The 24,001-nt window shown below is 44.2% G+C and overlaps 1 protein-coding gene across 1 annotated transcript in view; it reads right to left on the bottom strand.

Annotated features, from left to right (window-relative positions):
* Positions 1-24,001, bottom strand: part of Ikzf3 (IKAROS family zinc finger 3) — an 83,180-nt gene that overhangs the window by 52,154 nt on the left and 7,025 nt on the right. Inside the window, exons 2-3 of the mRNA XM_055619963.1 lie at positions 3,384-3,437; positions 846-947 (exon numbers count right to left, since the gene is read on the bottom strand). Coding sequence (XP_055475938.1) covers positions 846-947; positions 3,384-3,437 — 156 coding nt within the window. The remainder of the gene's footprint in view (positions 1-845; positions 948-3,383; positions 3,438-24,001) is intronic.

The following is a 24,001-nucleotide window of genomic DNA, read 5'->3' on the forward strand; positions in this document are numbered from 1 at the left end:
GGGGGGGGGGGGAGGGAGGAAGGAAAAGCAATGGGGTCCAGCAAATTGACTCAAAGGATAAAGGAGCCCAGGACTAAGCTTGACCACCTGGGTCTGGTGGTGACAGAACTGATTCTTACAGGTTCTTCAGACCTTCACATACACCTCTACTCCCCCATAATAGTAAATAAATAAAATTTAAAATAATAGGATTGTTAGCCCATCAGTAATGTCTGGAGGACTAGCTGTTGGAAAAATACCGCAAACTAGAACGGCATGTTATTTTTTATATAGGAAAATGATAAAAACAAAACAAAACAAAACAAAACAAAAACAAGCGTCTTCCATTGGGCTTCATCTGAGACAGGGTCTCAATAGATTGCTTTGGTTATGTAGCCCACAATGGCCTTGAGTCATGATCCTCCTGCTCCAGCTCCGCAAGAACTGTGATCGTAGCCATGCGCCAGCAAATCTGGCAAGCGATCTTAATTAAAGTTAATACGATGTGAGCAAGGAATAAGTACCTTAAATTCTCAAAATATCGGCGCAATAGGCTCGGGTGTGACTGTATGAATATACGCTGAATGCGTGCACGTGCCCACAGAGACCATACGGTTGCCTGGAGTTATCGGTGGTAATGAGCCACCCGACATGGGCTGTGGGAACCAACCTAGGACCCTCTGGAAGAGCAGCAGGAATGCTTAACTGCGGAGTCATCTCCCCCCACCCCGCCCCACACCCCAACATGGGTGTTATCTTGTAACAAACTATTAAATGCAAACATATGTGAAATGAATGACTCTGAGTTGATTTCCACCCTAACTACGTCTGTAGCCATGAGGTTTCGACTGAACAGCACCGTTTACCTCCTGCGTCTTCGTCCTCATTGGCCAGGGCTTCTGCACTGTCTGCATTCTCCACATCATGGGGTTTGGTTAAACTGTAGTCACTCAGGGCTTCTGGGCTTTCTAAAAGACAAAGGGAGTTCGTCTTACAGACCGCAGTCAGTCAGCCTGAGGGGGCTTGTCAAACTGTGCGTGGGGTTCAGCTTCCCAGTGGCCATCAGCCGCAGCCAGTATGCTGATAAGCAGTACCCACTTCATTCATTCACCCGGCAGGCGTAGGTGAGGACACGCTCATGGGTGAGATTCATGCATCCTTCTGCCATCTGCATTCTTGTGGATACTTCTTTCCCCCCCATGTCATAATGAACTCATAGTCCATCTAGACCAGTGGCTCCCAACCTTCCTATCGCTGCGACCTGGTAATACAGTTCCTCCTGTTAGTCTGACTCCCAACCATAAAGTTATGTTATTGCTACTTCGTAACGGTAAATTTTGCTGCCATAACGAATCAGAATGTAAACATCTGATATGCAGGATATTTGATATGTGACCCCTGTGAACGGATCATCTGACCCCCAAAGGAGTCATGACCCACTGATCTAGACAGAACTTCTTTCTTCGTTGGCATAGCTCGCAATATTCAGTAGGATGCTACTGTTGTTTGTGCCCAACAGGTATTAATATGTTATTTCTGGGGCAGGTGAGCCATGTGACCGGGGAAGCCAGCCCAGGGCAAGAGTGAGGTTGAGATGCGTCCAGACCCTGCAAATCTCATCTTAGGGCCGGCAGGAGTAAGGACTGCCCCCTCCCTGTTCCGGGCCTGCATGCCCTGGTGCGTTAGCTCTGAGACCTCCACCTCTGCCATCCCTGAGGTGATCATGTAGCCGGGTGGCCAGACTTAAAAGGACATGTCCGGCTGGAATTTCCCTCCAAGCATCCCTGCACCTCTGCCCCAGCCAAAGATGTACACTCACCCCAAAGCCCCCTGCCCACTTCCCCAAGGTTTAAACAGACCTTAGACCCCCCCCAATAAAAGAGAGCTGTTTCACTGAAAGCCATCTTTTTACCCCCGAACTCACTGCCTGAGGAAGGCCCTGTGTTACCCACCCTAAGCTTTAGTCCTTTCAGTCCAGCCCAGCGTGCAAAGGTGTCTGAACACTGGGAGAGCAGAAGTGGACCTGGGCTGTGCATAGGATTAAGAGACACTGAGCTGAACACAATCTGAGAAAAAAGTTCGTTCTTAAAAATCTAGAAACTTCTGCACGCCAAACCGATTTTCTCCTTCTGTTTGTATCGTAAGTGTAACTCTATGCAAAACACAATGAAACCCAAGTTTGTTCGTTCATTCATTCATTCTTTTTTTTTGTGTGTGTGTGTGTGTGCTTTAAAAAAAGGCTCTCACTATGTAGCCCAGGCTAGCTTCAAACTCACTCTACAGTCTATGCTAGCCGTAGTCAGTCAGGAACCTCCTGCCTAAGCCTAGAGCAGGGATCAGCAAACCGTGGCCCACTGGCCTGATCATACCTGCTCTGTATCGGCCCAGGGGTGAGGATGGTTTTAACATTTCCAAAGGTTACTAAAAACTACAACAAAGGCAGGGGAACAGATTACATAATGAGCTTACGACCCTCTTCCAGAAATGGCTGCTGGCCACTGCCTGCTCTAAAGAGAAGTTTAGGGACTGGAGAGATGGCTCAGAGGTCCAAACCCCAGCACTCCAGCTCCCAACTGCCTGTAACTCCAAGACTGGACAATCTCACACAGACATGCATGCAGCCAAAACACCAGTGCACATAAAATAAAGGTGAAAAAAAAAAAAAGATTAAAGTGACGCTTAGTCAGGCAGAGGTGGTGTACGCCTCAGATCCCAGCACTTGGGAGGCAGAGGCAGGCACATCTCTGTGAGTTCAAGGCCAGCCTGGGCTACAAAGCAAGTTCCAGGATAGCCAGGTTGTTACACCAAGAAACTCTGTCTTGAAAAAACAAAAACAAATAATAACAATGATAAAGTGAAGCTTAAAGCATTCAAAGTCAAGCTATTGTCTTTATCAAAATCAATTAGTTGAAAAAAAATCAATCAGATTCATTAGCTGGAATATAGTTTGACTCTGTGCTGCTGAAGTGTGTGTGTGTGTGTGTGTGTGTGTGTGTGTGTGTGTGTGTGTATGCGTGTGTATGCGTGCCCACATGCACACAATTGCGTGCGTGTGTGTGCCGAAGCATGTGGAGGCTGGAGATCATTAAGATGTCTTCTTTTATTGCCCTCCACTTGAAGCTAGAGCTCAGTGGGCTCCACCTATCTGTGTCCCTCAGTGCCGGGGTTACAGGTACATGCTGCCACAGCTGGCTTTGGGGGTCCAGCTAAAGTATGTTAGCATTTACCCACCGAACTATCTCTCACCCCCTGTCGCATTTTTTATGACATTAGTGGAGAAGGTATTTTATCAGCAAAGGAACTGTATGAATGTTCCCATTGCATTTTTTTTTTTTTTTAATGTAACCCCTTTCTTTGGTGCTTTTGGCTATGAATGCACTTCTACGGCAAAGCCTCAGCATTACCTGTGGGCAGAGGGCGCTCCTCGGTGCTTTGCAGCTCCACACTCGATTGTGTATCTAAAAAGAAAGGATTATGTGTGTTAGCTTCACAGGACACAGTTCCACAGGTCTGAGTGTTCTGAAGCTAATAGCAGAATTCCTCTTTGAGGGCAGAACTTGGCTCCCTCATGCTCCCCCTAATGGCGCTGTAAGGAGAATGGAAGGAATTACCCAGACGACAGCTGAGAACTTCCTTAGGACCCACTTAAAGACAAGGAGAAAAAGTGGACCAAGAGGGGAATGATGGCACACGCCTTTAATCCCAGCAGAGGCAGATGGATCTCGTGAGTTTAAGGCCAGCCCGATTGACATATCAAGTTCCAGACCAGCCACAGCTACATAATGAGATCTTGTATAAAAGTTACATTAAATAAAATTAAAAAGTGGATTGTTACAGAAGGAATTTCAGATATCCTTTATTCTTTCCCATATATATATATATATATGCATGTGTGTATCTAAAAATTTTGCTGATCACTGCTGTAGAATGATGCAACATTCTTCAAATCCAAACTATACTATTCATTATTTGTTGTTGTTGTTTTAATCAAAACCAGTCAGTTGAAAAAAAGGTCAAACAAAACCGCAGTGATAAACATTAAAATGTATGCAGTCTATATGATCTCTCCGAAAGAAGCAGAGGGAAGCTGGGAGGGAGACAGAGCGAGAGTGAGTGTCTCTTGCTCTGTTGCGTGGGCTGGGCCTAAACTCAGTGTTTGTTTGCCTCAGAATCCTGAGTAGCTGTATTACAAACTTATGCCCTCATGGCCCAGTTTCCTCCAAATATTTTTTTTTTTTTTCAGAATATTTCAAATAGAAAAGGAACCAGAGTGAAGTGAGGCGCAGCTGTAACCTCCACACCAGAAGGCTGATGCAGGGGATTGCTGTGAGTTCGAGCCCAGCTCGGGCTACACAGTGAGCTTCAGTCCAGAAAAGGCTACAGAGCTAACAGTGGAGCTAGAGAAATGGCTCAGTCGTTGAGAGCACACAGTGCTCTTGCAGAGGACCCGAGTTCAGTTCCCAGCATCCGAGCCAGGTGGCTCACAGCTGCCTGTGACTCCAGCTCTGGTGGAATCCAGTACCTGTCGTGGCCTCTGAGGGTACCGGAACTCCCACATATATATCCACACATAGATGCACACATGATTAAAAATAAGAACAGTTTAGAAAGGAGGGAGGACAGGGAGGGGAGGAGGAAAGAAGGGAGAGAGGGCAGACACTACAGAGTGAGCACTCATTAACTGCCAACTGGATTCTACAACTTCCTGATACTGTTTTTATCTCCCCCTAGTCATTCCTCTATTCATTCATCAGTTCAGATAAATTTCCAGAAAGGTAGAGGTATCAGTATATTTCACCCCTATACCATGTCATCATAAATGTTACTATAATTCTATATTTTTATAAGATTTACAGGCAAAATTTCTATGCAGGCAATTGTCTGTATTTTAAGCGTGCTACTTAATGACTTTTTGAAAGTGTGCATCACCGAGTAATGCAAATTCCTGTCAATACCCAGAAGTAGGTGTTCATGTCTGTAAATCCCAGGACTCAGAAGTCTGAGGACTGTGGGTTCGAGGCCAGCCTAAGCTACATGATGAGGCTCCATGGGGAAGAGATGGGAAGAAAGAAGGGGAAAGATAGGAGGAAAGGAGAGGGAAGGGAAGAAAAGCAGTGATAGAGGAAGAAAAAAAGAATGTGGCCATCACTCCAGAAGGGTTTCCCACAAGCCTCTTCCTACTCAGTCCTCACTCACTTGTGTGCTCCAGAAACTACTGTTTCCATCGTCGCTAGTTTAGCTTATTCTAGAACTCTGTGAACATGAAACTATACAGACAGATGATACCAATTTTTTGTCTAAAGCTTCTTTTAACATACTGTTTGGGGCTCCATGCATTCAGTGGTGCTTCTCAATGGTTCACTATTATTATTTTTAATTAGGGGGTTATCCCACTATACGAAGCCGTCACTCATCTGCTTTCCTACTGAGGCACATTTAAAAACTTTTTAATTTTGTTACTGTTTGTTTGCTTGTTTGTTGTGTCTCACTATGTAGCTCTGGCTGGCTTGGCACTCACTACATACACCAGGCTGACCTTGAACTCATTGAAATCACCTGCTACTGCCTCCTGGGATTAAAGGTGTGCACCGCCATACCCAGCTATTTCTAGTTTGGGCTATTTTAAACAAAACTACTATGTTTGTTTTTTTGTTTGTTTGTTTGTTAAAAGTAAACTGGAGAGATGCTCAGTAGTTAAGAGCATCTGCAGCTCTTCCATAGGACCTGGGTTCAGATCCCAGCACCTACATGGCGGCTCACAACTGCCTTCACCCCAGCTGCAGAGAATATGATGCCCTTTTCTGAACTCTGAGGGCAAGAGGTCTCTGTGTGGTGTGAACACGTACATGCAGGCGAAACACTCATGCACACGAGATAAAATAAAGAGATCTTTAAAATTCTTTAATAAGCTTAAAATTCAAGATAGTCTGAAATTTATTAGAAAATGATGAAAGCAAGTACAGAGGGCTCCCACACTCTCCATACTGAGAGTTCTCTATTAACCAGCATCTTATTGTCAGTGTGGGACATCTGCTGTACCTCACGAACAGACAGCTAACCATTACACTAATCCTTCATTTCTTTCCAATGCCTACATTGGTTTAGTCGCCACGTCCCCTTAGACTCCCCTTGGTTGGTTAATGTCTCAGACTTTCCTTGTTTAGGTGACCTTGACGGTTCTGAGAGTCGGGCAGGTATTTCAGAGACTGTCCCTCAGCTGGCAGTGTGTTTGTTTTTCTCATGAGTAGACTGAAGTATGATCATCCTTGTAAAAGCCTTTCAGTGGCCACATGCTTTCACATCTCTTGAGTAAATACCCAAGTGTCAAATTACAGGGTCATGGAGTACGTATATGTTTAGCTTTAACAGAAACTGCCAGAACTTGTTCAAAAGTGGGTGTGTCACCAGCAAAATATGCGTTCTTCCTGTTTCTCTGCATCTTCACCCCTATTTTATATTAATGGAATGTTGGTTGGTTTTGCTTTCTGAGACAGGGTCTCACCACGTAGCCAAAGCCAGTTTCAAATGCAGGAGTCTCCTGCCTCAGTTTCCCCAGCGTTGGATTACACGCATGCACCGCCACATTGAGCATATCGTCAGAATTTTTTTTTTTTTTTTTTTTTTTTTTTTTAGTTGAGACAACCCACAAGTCACCATTTAAAAATTCTTGTTAGAGTTATTCGTTCTGTGTGTGTTTTCCCTGTCTGTATGCATGTGCCTCATGAGCACACTTGCTGCCGGCACTAGTTTAAAGAAAAGCGTCAGAGGCCCTGGAACTGGAGTTACGGGTGTGGGTGCTGAGAATTGAAACTGGATTCTTCCCCCACAAGGGCAACAGGCATTCTAACTGCTGAGCCATCTCTCCAGCCCCATCATCGGGATTTTAAATGACAGCCACCCTGAGAGATGTGTGTTAGCCTCTCATTCTGATTTTAATTTATATTTCCCTAAAAAGCTAATAATAGTATATTTTCCTGTATCTACACATTTTTCTACACGTTTTTCCTGTGTAAATTATCTTGTCAAGTCATTCGTTCTCTCTGTGTAGTTATTTGTTTAGTTATTTTTTAGTAATATAATTAGGGATTGGCGAGGTGGCTCAGTAGTTAAGGGTACTTGCTGTCCAGCTTGAGGCTGATCCCTGGAAGGAGAGAATCCAGTTCTAAATTTTTCTTCTGACCTCCATAAGCAGGCTATGGCAAACACACACACACACACACACACACACACACACAAATTATAAAATGTAAAAGAATCTTAAAATATATGTCTAGCTTTAGTAATGACCTTGTTTACTGAGTCTTTACTTAGTGGTGGTGGGAGGGGTTACTATTTCACCATAAATTATTTTAACCATTGGTTTTCCAGGGATCGCAAGAAGCTGCCTTCTGCTCCTGGTTTGCTGAAAGACAGGCTTTCTCTTCTTTTTCTTTGTTTGGTTTGAGATTGGCTCTCTCTAGGAATTGAAGCTGGTCTGGAACTCAGTATGTAGCCCAGGACCACACAGCCTTACACTTGTGATCCTCCTGTGTCGGGCTCAGTCCCAAGCGCTGGAATTGCAGAAGCGCACTTATGATCTTTATAAGGCACCTGTTGAAATCTCATGCTTTTCCTATATACATTGATTTCACGATGAGATAAATTCCTGAGATTACATTCCTCGCATCCCTGGGACAAAGCCCTGCCTGGTTATAACTTAGCTGCTGTGGTGTGTATGAGGACCCAACCACCAAATAGTTTATTAAGGATCTGTGAGTTCATGTTTGTGGATGGTTTAAGCCTATAGCCTTTTGAATTTCTTCATTGGGTTTTGTTTTTATTTTTGCAGCAATCCCTCTTATTTATTTATTTTTAGAGTCATGTGAAGCTGACTGTTTCCTCTCTACTGTTTATGCTAACATGTAAAATGTGGACCAGTTCAGAGTTTTATCCCATTTGTTTCGATGAGTTTTACTTCCTGAGGGCTATGCTTGCCGCGGCTTATGAGTCCGATTCTTTATTCTCACTGTAAGTTAGTTACAATTTTCCTGGGACTTCTTCAGCCCACCACTTATTTTTTTTTTATATATACTCATTTAATTTGTAGATTTTTTAGCAGAATTAGTGCGTTCTCTGTTCATTCTTTTTGCTGATTTCTGGGCAAGAGATATACCAGTGGTAGAGCAGTGTGTGCATGCCCTGTCCAGGTTCAATTCCTTCTTTGCAAAAAGGGAAGCGCAAAACAAAAAGTAAAAAGATTTCTGCTGATTTCTAATTCCACTCCACTACAGTTAAAAAAAAAAAAAAAAAGCCTATGATTTCAGTCCATTCATTTATTTATTTCAGGATGGGTTTTGTTTTTGTTTTTCTGAGACAGGGTTTCACTATACAACACTGGCTGGCCTGGAGTGTGTTATGTAGACCAGGCTGGTCTTGAACTCACAGAAATCTGCCTGCCTCTGCCTCCCAAGGGCTGGGATTATCCACCCCCAATTTCAGTGCTTTTGGAAGTTACTAACCCCTGCAACTGACAGCGTTATTCACATCTTCCATGGCTGTACTTCCAGCTGGCTGGCTGTCCAGGTTGCCGAAAGAAGGCTCTTCAGTTCCCCGAACACTGTTATCCATCCGCCTGTTTCTGCCTGCTCCAGAGGGTCTGCTGCACCACTTCAGTTTCCCCTCAGTTGGCGTGGTTACGATTAGCCAGGCCCCCAGAGGCCTGCAGCCACTTAGCCCCCTTTTCCCATCCTGCAGCCTTCACACGCTGGCTGTCATGCATCATGTCTAAACACATCACAAACTTCACAAGGCAGCGGCACTCATTTTTGCTGTAGATAGTCACATTTTTACTTCACACTAACTAAGAGGAAATTTTACTTTGGCTTTACCCATATCGTTAACATTTCTGGTGCTATCTATCTATCTATCTATCTATCTATTTATCTCTCTATCTATCTATCTATCTATCTATCTATCTATCTATCATCTATCTATCTTCATGGATGTCTGGTTCTTGTCTGATATCGATTTGCCTACGGCCTAAAGAACTTCAGCTGATACTTACAGTAGTGTAACTATCTGGGAACTGTTTCTCTTAACTTTTCTTTGTTTGGGTATGCCTTCACTTTGCTTTCAAGCTTGTAAGATAGCTCTTCCAGAGGACGTAGGTTCGGTTCGATTCCCAGCTCCCACATGGCAGCTCACAATCATCTGTAACTCCAGTTCTAGGACATCCAACATCCTCTCCGGGTACCGTAGGCACCAGGCATGCATGTGGTACATACACACATATATGGGCAAAACATCCACACACACAAAATAAAAATAATTAAGACATTTTTAAAAATCTTATTAGATACAGAATTCTGGTTCTAGGCATGCCACCTTTAATCCAAGTCTTTGGGAGGCAGAGGTAAGAAAATCTCTGAATTCAAGGCCAGCATGGCCTTCCTAGTGAGTTCCAGGCCAGCCAGGCCAACATAGGGAGGCCCTGTTGCAAATATTTATTTCTGGATCGAGCCAGGTACAGTGACTCACACCTGTTACCCCAGGATAAAACAGGAGGATTGCCTTGAGTCTGAAGCTTGGCCTAGACAGTAAATTCCAAGTCAGCCTGGACTATAAAGTGAGACCTAAAACAAAACCAAAAACTGAATCTTAGGTTGACAGTCTCCCCACCCCCTCTTCATCCCCTTCAAGACTGCACTGAATTTCAGATTCCACAGTTTCTGATGAGAAGTCGGTGGTATGTTCTTGCCCTGTTTATCATGTTTCCCTTCTACATTGGCTCTCTGCAGTTGGTCAGGACAGGACTAGGTGTGATTTTATCTGCATTTTCCTACCTGAGTTCTTCTTTTTAGAGTTAGGGCTTTTAACAGACCTGGGACACCCTCAATGGGCAGTTCTCCACGTACCTTTTCTGCTCACCCTGTTTTTCTTCTGTGACTTCAGTTACACGTGCATTAGATATTTTCATGTTTCCCACACCTCCCTCAAGACTGTTCCTTCTCGTTCTAGTGTTCTTTACCTCTAACACTGACAGTGAAATGTGTGTGTGTGTGTGTGTGTGTGTGTGTGTGTGTGTGACTATGTAGCCCAGGTTGGCCTGAAACTTGCTCTGTAGTTTAGGCTAGCCTTGAATTCACCATCCTCCTGCCTCCACCTTCTAAGTGTCAGGACTTCAGGCACACACCACCATTAAACTCATTTTACTCACCTTCCTGTAACCTTAATTTGCTGTTAAACCCATCCAAAGAATTTCTTGGAATTTTTAATTCTAGAATTTTCATTCTTTGTTATAGTTTCTTTGCTGACATTTCCCACTTGTTAGCTCACTGTGCGCATCTTTTCCTTCACATCTTTGTACATGCTCACAGTTGCACTGCATTCTTCCGGATACCCAGACCATCTGGGACTAATCAACATTAGCTTTTCTTTTTCTGAAGGAAGTGTTACATTTTCTTGTTTCTTTGTGTGTGACCCAACAATTTTGGACTGTTATATTCTGAATGTTATAAATGATACATTGCAGAAGTTCTAAATTCTCTTACATTTCTCTAAACGCTATAGGAATTGGGGGTGGTTAATTGTGGCTGTTTTCACTTTATAAAACACGTAGTTAACTTATCTGAGCTAAAAGTTCTAATTCTGTCTCATCTGCGAGGAATGACAGCCTGAGTGACCAAAGGTACCACAGGCACTTTATAATTCCAAGGGTTCCCGAATGAGCCAGCCGCCCTGCAGAGACATAACTTTCATTTTCAGCTCATATGGGGTAGGGTGTAAATACACGCACACACGTACACACACACACACACACACACACACACACACACACACACTTCAAGAATCAACCAGAAAATTCATACCTCCTTTTTGGTTTTTCCATACCAAGATTCCCCCCATTATTTCTGGCTGTTTATGTTTTTTGTTTGTTTGTTTGTTTGTTTTAACTAAGAGTGTAGATTTTATGTTCAAACTTGAGTAATTCTGAGGTTTAAAATAGAGCCTATTCTTAAGGCAAAAAAACAAAACAAAACAGAAAACAGGCTGTTTCTAATGCCTTCAGATAGATTTTTGTTGTTGTTACATTTTTTCCAGAATCTATAATTCATTTTCTCTAGGAATAATGGTCCAGAAGATCCTCCATAGCTGGAAAAGTCTTAGATCTGCTTTCACAGTAATAATTTCCACAAAACATATGGTAATTCCATATGTCATGTAATAGACAGGAATCAGGTTGTGTTCCAGTTTTGGGTTGAAAAATACAACCACTCTATTTACACTCTGTTCTAACTGAGACAGTTCAACCTCTCAGCCATTAGATGCTAGCAACAAAATATAAAGACATAATAAACATAAGAATTTGAAAGATTAAGAAAATATGGTAGTTTGGCATGGGATATCAAAAGCCAAGCCCCTGGGAGGCAGAGGCAGGGGGCGGGGATCAGGAGTTCAAGGCTGTGCTCTGACAGCTGCAACGCTTTCACCTGTATGCTGAAGATTCTCAGCAACGGGGAGGGGGCAGAGCCAGTTCAAAGGTTTCATGAGTAATTGTCATATAGGTGTTCAAAAGTGAACATCTTTCAGTTAAATATAGCAAGATAGCCTTTGATTTGGTGACTGAAACATCAAAGGCCTGTTTCCCTTGAACCTTTAAAACCCTTTCAGTAGGTCTTAGTAATAGTTAATGGAAACCGTGGCTTGGATAAACTCGGTGGTAGAGTGCTTGTCTCACATATGCAAGGACCTGGGGTCTGTCCTCAAAAGGACCACATTAATACCGAACACGTAAACCTGCCGTGTTGGAAATGAGGCGCAGGCACAAAGCCTCAGCTCCTACTGTATCTACAGATACACAACACACACATATAAACGTATGTACATGAGCACTCATAGAAGTATAGTCCTCTTTGCCAATTATCACCCAGAAACAGGAGCACAAACAGCTTCCAGCCTCCTGACGGACCCTCTAAATATTCTCCTCTTAAGGGAACCAGGCTCCCTGGAGAAACAGCTGACACCATGGAAAGGACAAAATGAGTTGGAACCATTTTTTCTATGGTTCACAGCCCATCTGTAACTCCAGTTCAGTGGGTTCAGTGCCTTCTTTTGAACTCCTTAAGGACCAGGCACGCACGTTACGCACACATACACTGCTGGCAAAATACTCATACACACAAAACAAAAAAAGTGCAGCTCTCAAAAAGTTAAAGTTTAATTAAGCCTGACGATAAATAGGCTGTTTACATAGTTTCAAAGTATTTAACGGTTTAGTTTGATTCATGGGCATGTGTGGATTCCCCGTTGGTGGGGGCGGACCACTGCAGAGCTGGCCAGAAGAGGGTGCCTGACCCCTTGGAGTTGGAGTTACAGGTGGTCAGAAGCCACCTAACAAAACGCGCGCTGGGAACCGAACTCGGGTCCTCCTGGAGAGCAGCAGGTGCTCTTCAGAGCTAGAGCCGTCCCTCCAGGCCCCCAAAGCCCCTCTTTTCAACCCTTCTGAATTACAGAAGTGAGAGGAGAGCTGTGTAGTGGCAAAGCCCGGTTGACAGGGTCACAGCCGGAGTCACACGCGATCGTCATCTCCGGTGTGCACCCCAGCGACAAACAGAACACAGCCTGACCGTTGTGACACCCCTGTCCAAGCTCGGAACGTGAATCGTGCCATAAGGGACCAACCTAACCTGAGTTTACAAAGTCACTGGCTCAGGATCCTGGAAGTGCCAAAGTCGCGCCAGCTTGAGGGGCTGTTCCAGACCGCAAGTGAAGGGACTTGGCAGGGAACAGCGCGTGCTCTGAAGTAAATCCTCTGGTGGGAATGAGCGTCACAGACAAGCCGGACACCCATGGGGCGGAGGATAAATTAGCAGTCATTTGCCAATGTTCGTTTCCTGGTTTCGATGGCTGTACTGTGGTTATGCCGGAGATAGGACACACGTTTTAAAGCGCTCAGCGTGATAGGGATCAAAGGCGGCAACTTGAGCTCAAATTTTCCGGAAAAAAAAAAAAAAGGTTTTTTTTTTTGCACGGCACTGCAACTTTTCTGTGAGTTTGATAGTGTTGTTTTTTTCCCCCCTTTAATTGTAAAAAAGAAAAGAAAATAGCTAGCTGTGAAACTTTCAGCTGTGTGCTGGGAGGATTCTTAAAGGGAACAAAGGGAAAACCAGTTCAAAGGCTTCCCGAGCAACCGTCTTGTGGCAACGTCTTTTAGTTATATACAACAAGGTCGTTTCGGGTTTGATGGTCTAGGGGCAAAGAGTCCTGGCCCCGGAACCTTTTAAACTCTCTGACAATGACATTTAAGTTGGTCTCAACACCTTTCAGATGCCCTGTGTGTGGTGTAAACAGCACCAAAGGTAACTGAGCTCAGCCGCAGAGAGAAAAGGGAGATTTTAAGCATTAGTAACCTCAAAGAGACATGTAAACAGCCTGAGCCAGGCCACGTAGGCGTGAGTGTGCGCCTGCGTGCTCGAGTGTGCCTAGGTGACCAAAGAGTCCAGAAAAGGGCATTCCATGCGGATCCTGGGAACCAAACTCTGGTCCTCTGGCACAGCAGCCTGAGCTCTTGCCTTTATGTCTAATGGGATTAAATTACCACCGAAGTAAGAACACTTGCTGGGCCCAGCACGGTGGCACACCCCTGTAACCCCAGCACTCAGGAGGCAGAGGCAGGAGGAGCTCTGGGAGTCTGAGGCCAGCCTGGTCTACAAAGAGAGTCCAGGACGGCCAAGGCTACACAGAGAAACCCTGTCTCGAAAAAAAAAACAAAAGCAAAAAACTTGCTAACAAAACTCTCCTTTTGTGAGATCACTTTTCGGCTCACTGGCTTACTTGGTAGAGGATGCGGAAGCTAAGGAGAGCCAAATGGCAAGCCAGATAGGACCTGCAGCTGCCGGCCCGCTCAACCCTCAACCCCGTGGGCGCCATCTTAATGCGGGGCTTCATTCATCCTCACAACGGCAAACCGACAGTCTTTATCCCCAAGCCTCTTTTAAAAATATTGGTTTCTCTTATCCAAAACGTCCACTTTTGCCTTTCGGATAAATCTTTGGGAATTAAATTCATAAAATCGTGGCAGCTAGCGTTTCTGGACAGCCTTCTGCTAGGTCTCATTAACCCCGGCATTCCTGGAATGTCACCGGGGGATGAAAAGTGATTCCCGTGGCCAAAACCATGAGGATATCAGAACTGAGAGTGTTCTCTTCAGTAGCTTGTCATTCCTCCATCACCTGCCACCTAATGCGTGCGCGTCCGTGTCCTTGAACACTCTCTTCGAGGTATAGTCTCTGCTTAGACCTTTCCGACAATACCGAGGCTTTCATAGTTGATGTTTTTCTTTGCTTGTTTTTAGTGTCCTTCCGTAAGCACGTTTAAAGAGATTTCTTGAAATGCCTACTTAAGGTCCTGGTTCAGGCGTTACTCAGACGCCACCTCTCAGTTCCCTGACCACAGGGAACTTACAAAACTTTTTGTTTGTTTGTTTGTTTGTTTGCTTGCTTGCTTGTATTTCCAGACAGGGTTTCTCAATGTAGCTTTGGCCGTCCTGGACTCGCTCTGCAGACCAGGCTGGCCTCAAACTCAGAGATCCGCCCGCCTCTGCCTCCTGCGTGAAACCACTTTTGTTGGCACCTGATCCTACAAAAAAAAAGTGGCCTCCAACCCTGAGCCCAGTCAGGCTTCTTTTTTGAGGTTTCTTTTCACTGTGCACCACTGTGGAGGCATAGGCACAACAGCATTTACAACTGGCCCCATTTTACAGACAAGGTTCAGGCCCGGGAGCCAGGCATGGTGGCGCACACCTCTGATCCCTGCACTCAGGAGGCAGGGACAGGTGGATCTCTGAGTCGGAGGCCAGCCTGTTCTACAGAGGGAGTGCCGCTGATGTTTGGGGGACCTTAACTCATGCTTTTAAACGCTCCCAATGTGGGTCACAATCTTCGAAGGTCACGGCGAACAGAGATTTTTCAGGTCCTATTTACGTTCGAAAACCTCAGTTGACTAACTGCGTTTATCACAGATTGGGGCAGGAGGAAAAGGAAAAGAACCTGGCTAAACGCTGGAATAATCCCTCCCACCCTGAAATTCCTCCTTCCCCCATTCTCAGGACCAAGGTCAAAGGTTAAGAAATATCAAGTCTTCTTTAAGAAAAACATCAATTGCAGCCACTGCGGCTGTGCTTCCGACCCTGTCCTTTCACACGAGGTTTTCAATTTCCCCCTAGATTAAGTGTCTGATGAGGGAACCACACACTAATGGCCTCCGAAGAATTGCTGGCAATTATTAAAATAACAAGCTGAATATCTATTATTATGTTTCCCGTGAAGTTAGTTACCCTAACTTACATTTCTATTTCACTACTAATTTTCTTGGATGTCACATGCCATCAAATTAACATTAAAAAAAAAAAAAAACTGGAAGAACAGGCATTTCGTGACCAATGCTTCTGAAAGGAAAATGCTCATGCTTAAATGACTGAGTCCACTGCGTTCAAACTGAGACTTTTGTTTTATATCTATAAAACGCCTCGTTCTGTTGTAAGCACGTAATTGAAAGTATGCTAGCCAGCCATGGCAGCACATCCCTGTAATCCTAGCATTTGGGAGGCAGCGTCTGAAGGATCAACAGTTCCCAGTCATCCTCAACTACACTGAGGCCAGCTCCAGGTCAGCCTGGGAGATACATGAGATCTGGCCTCAAAAAAACTTAACAACAAAAAGCTACACCGTCTTTGAGACAACGCTCCTCCACTTAACGCCATTGTTTTTCAGCAAATGCTTGTACAGGAAATGATGAACATGCGTTTAGCCTATCGGACTCCACTAGAATTCGTTCTAAGGTTCTTGCATGCTCAAATTTTTCCTGTATACATACATGAGATGCAGGTTGGATATGGTGGGTGCCTGCATTCCCAGCACTCAGGAGGCAAAGGCGGGTAAATCTCTACAGCCTCGCCAATGTAGAGAGTTCCAGGCCCTCTGGGGCTGCACAGCAAGACACTGTCTAAATAATAATAAAGTTGTGAAATATGAAGTGTGATAAAAATATTGTGGCTTTTCAAACTATTTAATTTTGTTTTGTTATATATTGCCATTAAACATTAGACATAAATACTAAATGAAATAGGAATCTACTCATTAAAAAAAATGACAAAGTTATAGAAGAGAGAAAAATATTTCCTATCTGCCTCTGACAACTTACACATTTCCAAACATTAAAAGTCATTACAGACTTGGCTGACAGATATAGATTAGTTGGCAGAATGTTTGCCTCACTCTCCCAAGGCCATGGGTTCAGTCCCCAGCACCCCATAAACTGGGTTTAGTGGCATGCACCTATAACCCAAGCATTTGGAGGTGGAAGCAAGAAGGATCAAAAGCTCAAGGTCATCCCTCAACAACATGAGCAATTTGAAGTCAGATTAAGATACGTAAGACTGGGGTCGGGATTTAGCTCAGTGTAGTAGAGCTCTCGCCTCACAAGCGCAAGGCCCTGGGTTCAGTCCTCAGCTCTTGGAAAAAAAAAAAAAAAAAAGACAAGAAAAGATATGTAAGACTTTACCAAAAGGAAAAGAAAAAGATAAAAGATAAACCTCATAATCTTGTTGAATTAAAAATCCAGAGGGCAAGTGAGATGGCTCTGTGGGTAAAGGCATTTGCCACCTTTACTCTGAGGACCAGAGTTGGATTCTACATGGTGAAAAGAGAGTGATGAGTCCTGAAAGCTCTGACCTCCACACAAACGCTATGGTATGCATCCCCTCTCCCCATACTAAATAAATAAATAAACAAAAAATAAATGTGATTTAAAAATAGGTAAAAAGCCAGAAACAAATCCATTTCAGGGGGCTGGAGAGATGGCTCAGCACTTAAGAGCACTGGCTGTTCTTCCAGAGGACCCTGGTTCAATTCCCAGCAACCACATGGCAGCTCACAAATCCATTTCAGGAATGTCTGAGTAACCAGTAAACATAAGGAAAATACCCCAAACCTTTACTCACAATGAAAACGCAAATGAAAGCCACAAGGAACTACTAATACACACGCCAGGATGTCTACAATTTAAAAAGTTGACTGACAATAGCAACTGTGAGTGAGATGCGGGACAGGTGGGACTCGCAGGCATTGTTGGTGTGTGGGGGGGGCATTGCTCCAACACTTGGGGCATGTGCCAGAGCTAAACACCCACCTTACAACCCGGAAATGTTAGGTCTGAATATGAGGCGTGAGTACATCCACATCTGTGCATGAATAAGGAAAGGAATGTCCACGATCGAACACAGAAACAATCAAATATCCATCAACAGAAGATGGATTAATGAACTGTTGTATACTTATACTTTATATTATTCAATAATAAAAGATGGTGTAGTACTATAACTACAATATGTATGGATCTCAAAACATAGATCGAGAAAAAGAAGCCAGGAACAAAGAAAGCAGGTACTGCGTGAGTCTATTTGAATAGGATTAAAAAACAAGTGACACTGCTCTATATGATAGAAACCTGAATGACATTTAACTGAGCATAAGGGGAGAGATTAGCTATAAATTGGCACTAGGAAACATTTTGGGGTAAGATAAATAGTTCATTTTGAGTTTTTGTATTTGCTTTTGTTTTGTTTTGGTTTGGTTTGGTTTGGTTTGGTTTTTTTTTTTTGACACAACATTTCTCTGTGTAGCCTCGGCTGTCCTGGAACTCTCTCTCTGTAGACCAGGCTGGCCTTGAACTCACAGAGATCTACCTGCCTCCCCAAGTGCTGGGATTACAGACATGTGCCCCACCACGCCAGGCGTAAAATATAGCTTTTAAAATGTTCTGTCCACCACACAGAGAAAACAGCAACACAAATGTCAAACCTATTGATCCAAAAAGGCCTCAAGTATCTCAACTCTTGAACTTTCAGGTATGTAGAATTTCAGGGCTGGAGAGGCGGCTCAGCTGTCAAACAGTATTTGCTGCTCTTGCAGAGGACTCAGACTCAGTTCCCAGCACCCAAGCAGCTGCTTAGCAACCATCTGTAACTCAAGTTCCTGTAGATCCAGGACCCTCTTCTGACCTCAGGGGCACCGGGCACGCATGCAGTGTGAGCCAGTGAGCCAGTTGTTAAAACAGAATTTCCTATGAGGTCACAGCTAGCCTTGCTCAACCATTATCCAGTCAGCCACAGAGAGAAATGTTCGCCGGGGCAGCCTGTCCTCCAAGATAACCAGTGTTGCTTGAGCAGGCAATTCCAGAAAGGAGAGACCACAGACCCTCAGATAGCCCTGGAAGCTACATCAGCTTCCTCATACCCAAGCCCTCAGCTGCCTCTCTGAAAGATCCAGCCAGCTTTTTCCCTTGGCAGACCGCTCCTCGGCTCCTCTGAGAGAGGATGCCCCTTGCTGGTGTGCTAACAAACAGCCTCATCTGCTGAGGCGAGACTCTGGTCTCTTTCCTGCTTCTGTCTCTTTACTCCACACTCTGAAATCTAACTTGGTGCGCTCCTATCCATGTGGGCAAAACATTTATATACATCAAATGAAAAATAACTAGTTTTGTTGTTGTTGTTGTTGTTGTTGTTGTTGTTTTAAAGTACAGAAGTCAAAGGTTTCATGGGGTTCTATTATAGAATCTTTGTAATATTCTTGCCAATCCTCAACCAAATACTCTAAATAGCTTTGGAATTCTCATCAGGAGTCATTGGCTCACATATTGTAATGGTCTGGACAGCACCCGAGTGTCTCCCAAAGGTCCACGTGTAGAAGGCTGGTCCTCAGGGGTGGTATTTAAAGGTAGCACTTTGGTGGAAGGTCCTGGGTCACTGAGAACACTAACCTCTTGGTAGATTTTTGTCTTGTTTTATTTTGTTTTGTTTTGTCTGTCTTAAAGTACATGGGTGTGTTTTGCCTGCATGTACCTTTGTGCACCACGCATGTGCAGTGTTCTCAGAAGAGGATGCTGGGTCCTGTCAGTGGGGTCACAGACGGTTGTTAGCTGCCACGCTAACCTGGGTCTTCTACACGAGCAGCAAGCGCTCTTAACCGCTGAGCCATCTCTACAGCCGCGCCCTTTAGTTCTTAAGAGACGGTTTGTGTGTGTGTGTGTGTGTGTGTGTGTGTGTTGTTGTTGTTATCGTTGTTTTCCACAACGTTGCCTACAGTGAATCGAGAGGACTGTGAAAGAAGCAAGCCTTGCCCCCCTCCAGCTCTGCTTCCTGCGTTTGAGATATGCCGTCTTAGGCCTACCCATAGCCCAACACAATGTGGCACCATCTACCTCCTTCAACAGTGGCTAAGTCCATGGTGCTCCCTAATCTCGACCTTCAGACATACACAGCTATAAACCAAATGAGCCTCCTCTTTCCATAAGTCACCTGCCTCGGCTATTCATTATGGTAGGTTGTCTCATTTCCTACATTTCCAACCAGGAACAGCACCACGACGGGTTCCTTTTCTTCATCTCATCGCTGAGTTTCCAAGGGGAGTGGCCTGTCATCGGCAATTTTTTTTTTTCTTCTATTCCTACTTCCATTTTAGGCCCATCAGTCTGCTTCCTCTTTTACTGCTTTCCTTCCACTACCAACCAAATGAGCGATTTCTTGGGCCTTTATCTTGAGCTCCCCCTCTCAAAACTCTCTCCTTAGGCAATTCCACTCATTCTCCTAACTTCAAATACTATCCATGGGCTGAAGATGACCATATTCCTAGCTTAGCCAGACTTCCTCCTCACCTACCCAGCCCTCTGCCGTTGTTTTCCGTATGGCTCATTGATTTTCTCTCCTACATAGTGCTTAGCATAATTCTAATTAATTCCACTTTTAGTCTCTCTTCTTAAAATCTTTTTTCCTTAGTCGGCTAAATTCATGAGAGCCAAAGTCTACTCTTCCCTCTTCTCTCTATAGCCAGCAAACAGTGAATGAATGTATAACTTATGCGATGTGTACCCACATATGACAGATAAAAGAAATTCAATACATATTTTAAAAAAATCTAGCCAGCTGGTGGTGGCGCATGCCTTTAATCCCAGTGTTTGGGAAGTAGACACAGGCAGATCTCTGAGTCTACCTGGCTAGCCTGGTCTACACAGTGAGTTCCGGGACAGACAGGGCTATGCAGAGAGACCTAGGCTCAAAACAAACTTTAGTATCTTGTGTGTATGTGTTGGAGGTTGTGCATGCTGCAGCCTGGACATTGGGGTCAGAGAACAGCCTCGAGGAACTGGTTGTCTCCTTCCACCTTTACTGTGTTCCAGGCACTGAGCTAGGACAGCTTAGGCTTGCATGGCAAGTGCCTGTACCTGCTGAGGCGTCCTGACAGGCTCCCAGTAAGTAATTTTTGAATGAAGAATGAATAGAGTCGTGGGTTTTGAGTCATATCGTATAATAAAAATTGTCTTAAAAGACTGATCAAAATGAAACGTCAGAAAGCTTTCTCCAGCCTAGTGAAACAGGCCCGTAATCTCAGCTCCTCTGGCGTCTGAGGCAATCCAACACCTGCCTGGGAAACAGAAGGAGTTCAAGTCCAGCCTGAGCAACTAAGTAGGACCCTGTCTCAACATAAAAAGTAATCAGAAAGTGCGTTCACCTAACATGTGAAGTACTAGGTTCAATTAAAAAAACAAAAAGTGTCCATTTTGTATCCTTTTGTTGGCAGTGTTGACTTTTGTTTTGTTTTGTTATGTTTTGTTTTAAGACAGGTCCTTAACTCGTCCTGGAACTCATGGCAATTCTCCTGTGCTGGGATTTCAGGTGTGAGCTACCATGCCCTGAGGAACTTTTAGAGTGATTATTTAGGCCCGATGTGTTGATGTACACTCATAATCTCAGCACTCAGGAGCCAGGGGCAGGAGGGAAGGCCAGCCTGGTCTACACAGACAGCTCCAGAACAGCAAGGGCTACTTAGCAAGATTTTTGCTAAATAAGTAAATACGGCAGTTAAGGGCATCGGTTGCTCTTCCAGGGGACCCAGGTTCAATTCCCAACACCCACACAGCAGCTCACAACTGTCCATACCGTGGGATCCCGTTCCAGGGGATCTGACACCCTCACGCAGTCATGCAAGTAAACGCCAATGCAGATAAAACAAAAAAAACTACGAAAACGAGATAAAATCATCGTTTAAGCCAAAAATAGGATAAATCCTTGTAGAAAATAAACTCTCCATTGCTGCACTATGCGCTAGGGAAGTAGTGATGGGTCTCGCTGCTGTTAGTTTGAGCGAGAGCAATGCTTGACAGCCTTTCATGTTCATGAGGATTTATTTTCCAGGGATCTGGGTGAAGGTCCTTACTCAGTTGGTCGAGTCCAAGTTTCTGCACTTGCAACAGTTCCAGTGACCCAGCTGATGAGGGTGTTCTTGGTTTATGTGACGGTTTGAACGAGAAAGGCCCCTATCGGTCCACATATTTGAATATTTGGTCCCCAGTCGGTGGAACTGTTTGGGAAGGATTAGGAGATGTGACCCTGCTGGAAAAGGTGTGTCACTGGACGTGCGCTTTGAGGTTTCTAAAGAATCCCGCTACTCTCAACACAGCCTTTTTCTGCCTTGTGGTTGTGGACCAAGCTCTGAGCTCTCAGCTGTCCCTTTGCTCAGCCATCATGGACTCTAACCCTCTGAAACTCTAAAAACGTATAAGTTGCCTTGGTCGTGGTACTTACTGCAACAATGGAAGAATAACTGGAGGCAGTCTGTAACCAAGGTTATCAACAAGGCTCTGAAGAGTCCTTGTAAAAAAATCTTCAAACATTAACTGGGCTCTGAGGCTGTGTCTATTTTGGGGGGAGGCAGGAGAAAGATTGAGACAGGGTTTTCCTGTGTAGACTCGGCTGTCCTAGAATTCACTCTGTAGACCAGGCGGGCCTTGAACTCAGAGATCTGCCCGCCTCTGCCTCCCGAGTGCTGGGATCAAAGGCGTGCGCCACCACTGTCCAGCTTCTGTGTCTATTATTAAGTAAGCTGACTTCAAACACGTTGTCTTGCTTACACTGTGCCTGGGTGATCTCTCAAGATGTAATGAACTCCTTTTTATCTGAAAGGTTGTTTGGGTTTGGTTTGGTTTGGGTCAATCATTCCTACCAAGACCTCCTTCAGAAAAATGTCTTTATAATATGTTTTTATTGTTGTTAAACAGTGCCCTCTTACAGATAAGTTTCCTTAAAAAAAAAAGAAGAGTCCAGACTGTAATGTAAAATAAATTAATGCACGTTTTGTATTTCAAAATGTAAATGCACGAGCAACATTATTCTAGAAACCAGAAAGATAAGGCAACAAATGGATTCGTAGAACTGCTGTGAGAAGGATCAGGATACAGGCATCTTGACCATGGTAAAAGTGTTGTGAGCTGAGAACAAACAAACAAACATCCTCTCCCAATGATCATGGTAGTTACAATCAGGGTGTACGCTAACTGTGTAAAACACTAAACATAAAATGGAGCGAGAGTCTAGAAGTACTTTGACTTTGAACTGAGGAGAATCCCGGAAGGCAGAGCGGCTTCTTCACAGGGAGCATTCGAGGGGAGCCATGATGGATGGATGAGAAGCCTCACCAGCATGAGTGAGGTGCTAGTCACAGTGTTGGGAAACAAAGGAGGGTTGGTCTAGGTGCGAGTGGGGGAGGGGGATGAATTCATTTTTGAACTTGTTGAATTGGAAGGAAAGTATTAGAAAAACAGGTAGTCAGGAAAGCATACGTGGGAACGTTAGTGGTCCAGGATGGCAGTATTTGAAGACAGAAAACACCACTGAAAAAACACAGTGAAGCTACACTGTGAAGTGTTTCGGGTAGGAGATAGCTTTCTATGGTGGGTAGATAAGTCTGCCAGCAATCCTCAAAGCAGATGAACGGTGGTTAAGTCTAGATACAAGGTTACCAATAGCGGGGAAAAAGCAGGTGGCATTCTGAATCAGTACTTTGGAAAATGGAATGCCAGGGTTCTCTTATCTGGGCAACACACTCACATCCGGGCCTCATCAGCTTCCATACTGAAAAGTGTTCCATTGCAATATTCAAGATGTATCTCATTCTTTCGTCTAATGCTGCTTCTTGGTGGCACTGGGAGGAAAAGCAGCCTGCAATCCGTAAGTTCCCAGACACATGCCTGTGATCCCAGCACTTGGGAGGTGAGGCAGGAGGATCAAGTTCAAGCCAGCCTGGACTACACAATGTGACACGTGCTGAAAAATGACATCCAAGGGCTAGAGAGATGGCTCAGCGGGTAAGAGCATTTGCTGCTCTTCCAGTGTCTTTGGTTCTATAACTCCAATTTCAGGGAACCCGAAGCCTCATAAAAATCTAAAGCCAGGCATGGCAGCACACGCCTTTAATTCCAAGGGTTTGGGGGCAGAAGCAGAAAGATCAGGAGTTTGAGAACAAGTAGCCACATTGGGAGTTTGAAGGCAGCTGGATTTTATGAGACCTCGTCTCATGGCAAAAACCACACAAAAAAAATATATTTGAGTTCTATTAATTGTGTATCAGTTATTATCTGTCTTATTAAATTCCTTACACATCTGTCCCTTGTTAAAGTTTCAGCCATTTAGAGGTACGTAGGACGATATACGGTCACTGATGTTTGCAACAGCTACCTTCGAAGTCCTTTGAGAAATACAAATTCTTTTCAGTGAGCTGTGCATGCCATACTGCCAACTTGGCATGCTTAGAAGCTGTGTGCTGGATTGTACATTCTGATCTCCTAGCCCCTCTAATTCAAGTTTGAGAAGTAAGATTTATTCCACTTAAAATCCTTACATCTTATAAATCACAACACTGACAAATTATCATGTCTTGTGTTTTATATGTATCATAATTTACAAAGAGTCAAAGCAACTGGCTATATTTTCAAATGCAAAATTTTCAAAGGAAGACTGATTTCCTTTTTATTTGTATGTGTGCATGCGCACTTGAGACCACATTCAGGCAGGTGCCAATGGGGGCTAGAGTGGGTGTTGGATGCCCTGGAGCTACAGGAGGTTGTGAGTCACCCAACATAGGTGCTAGCAATTGAACTCTGGTCCAAGAAAGAAAGAAAGAAAGAAAGAAAGAAAGAAAGAAAGAAAGAAAGA

Source organism: Psammomys obesus, unplaced genomic scaffold (assembly GCF_907164565.1).
Source record: "Psammomys obesus unplaced genomic scaffold, mPsaObe1.curated_primary_1811, whole genome shotgun sequence".
In the NCBI taxonomy this organism is placed as follows: Eukaryota; Metazoa; Chordata; class Mammalia; order Rodentia; family Muridae; genus Psammomys; species Psammomys obesus.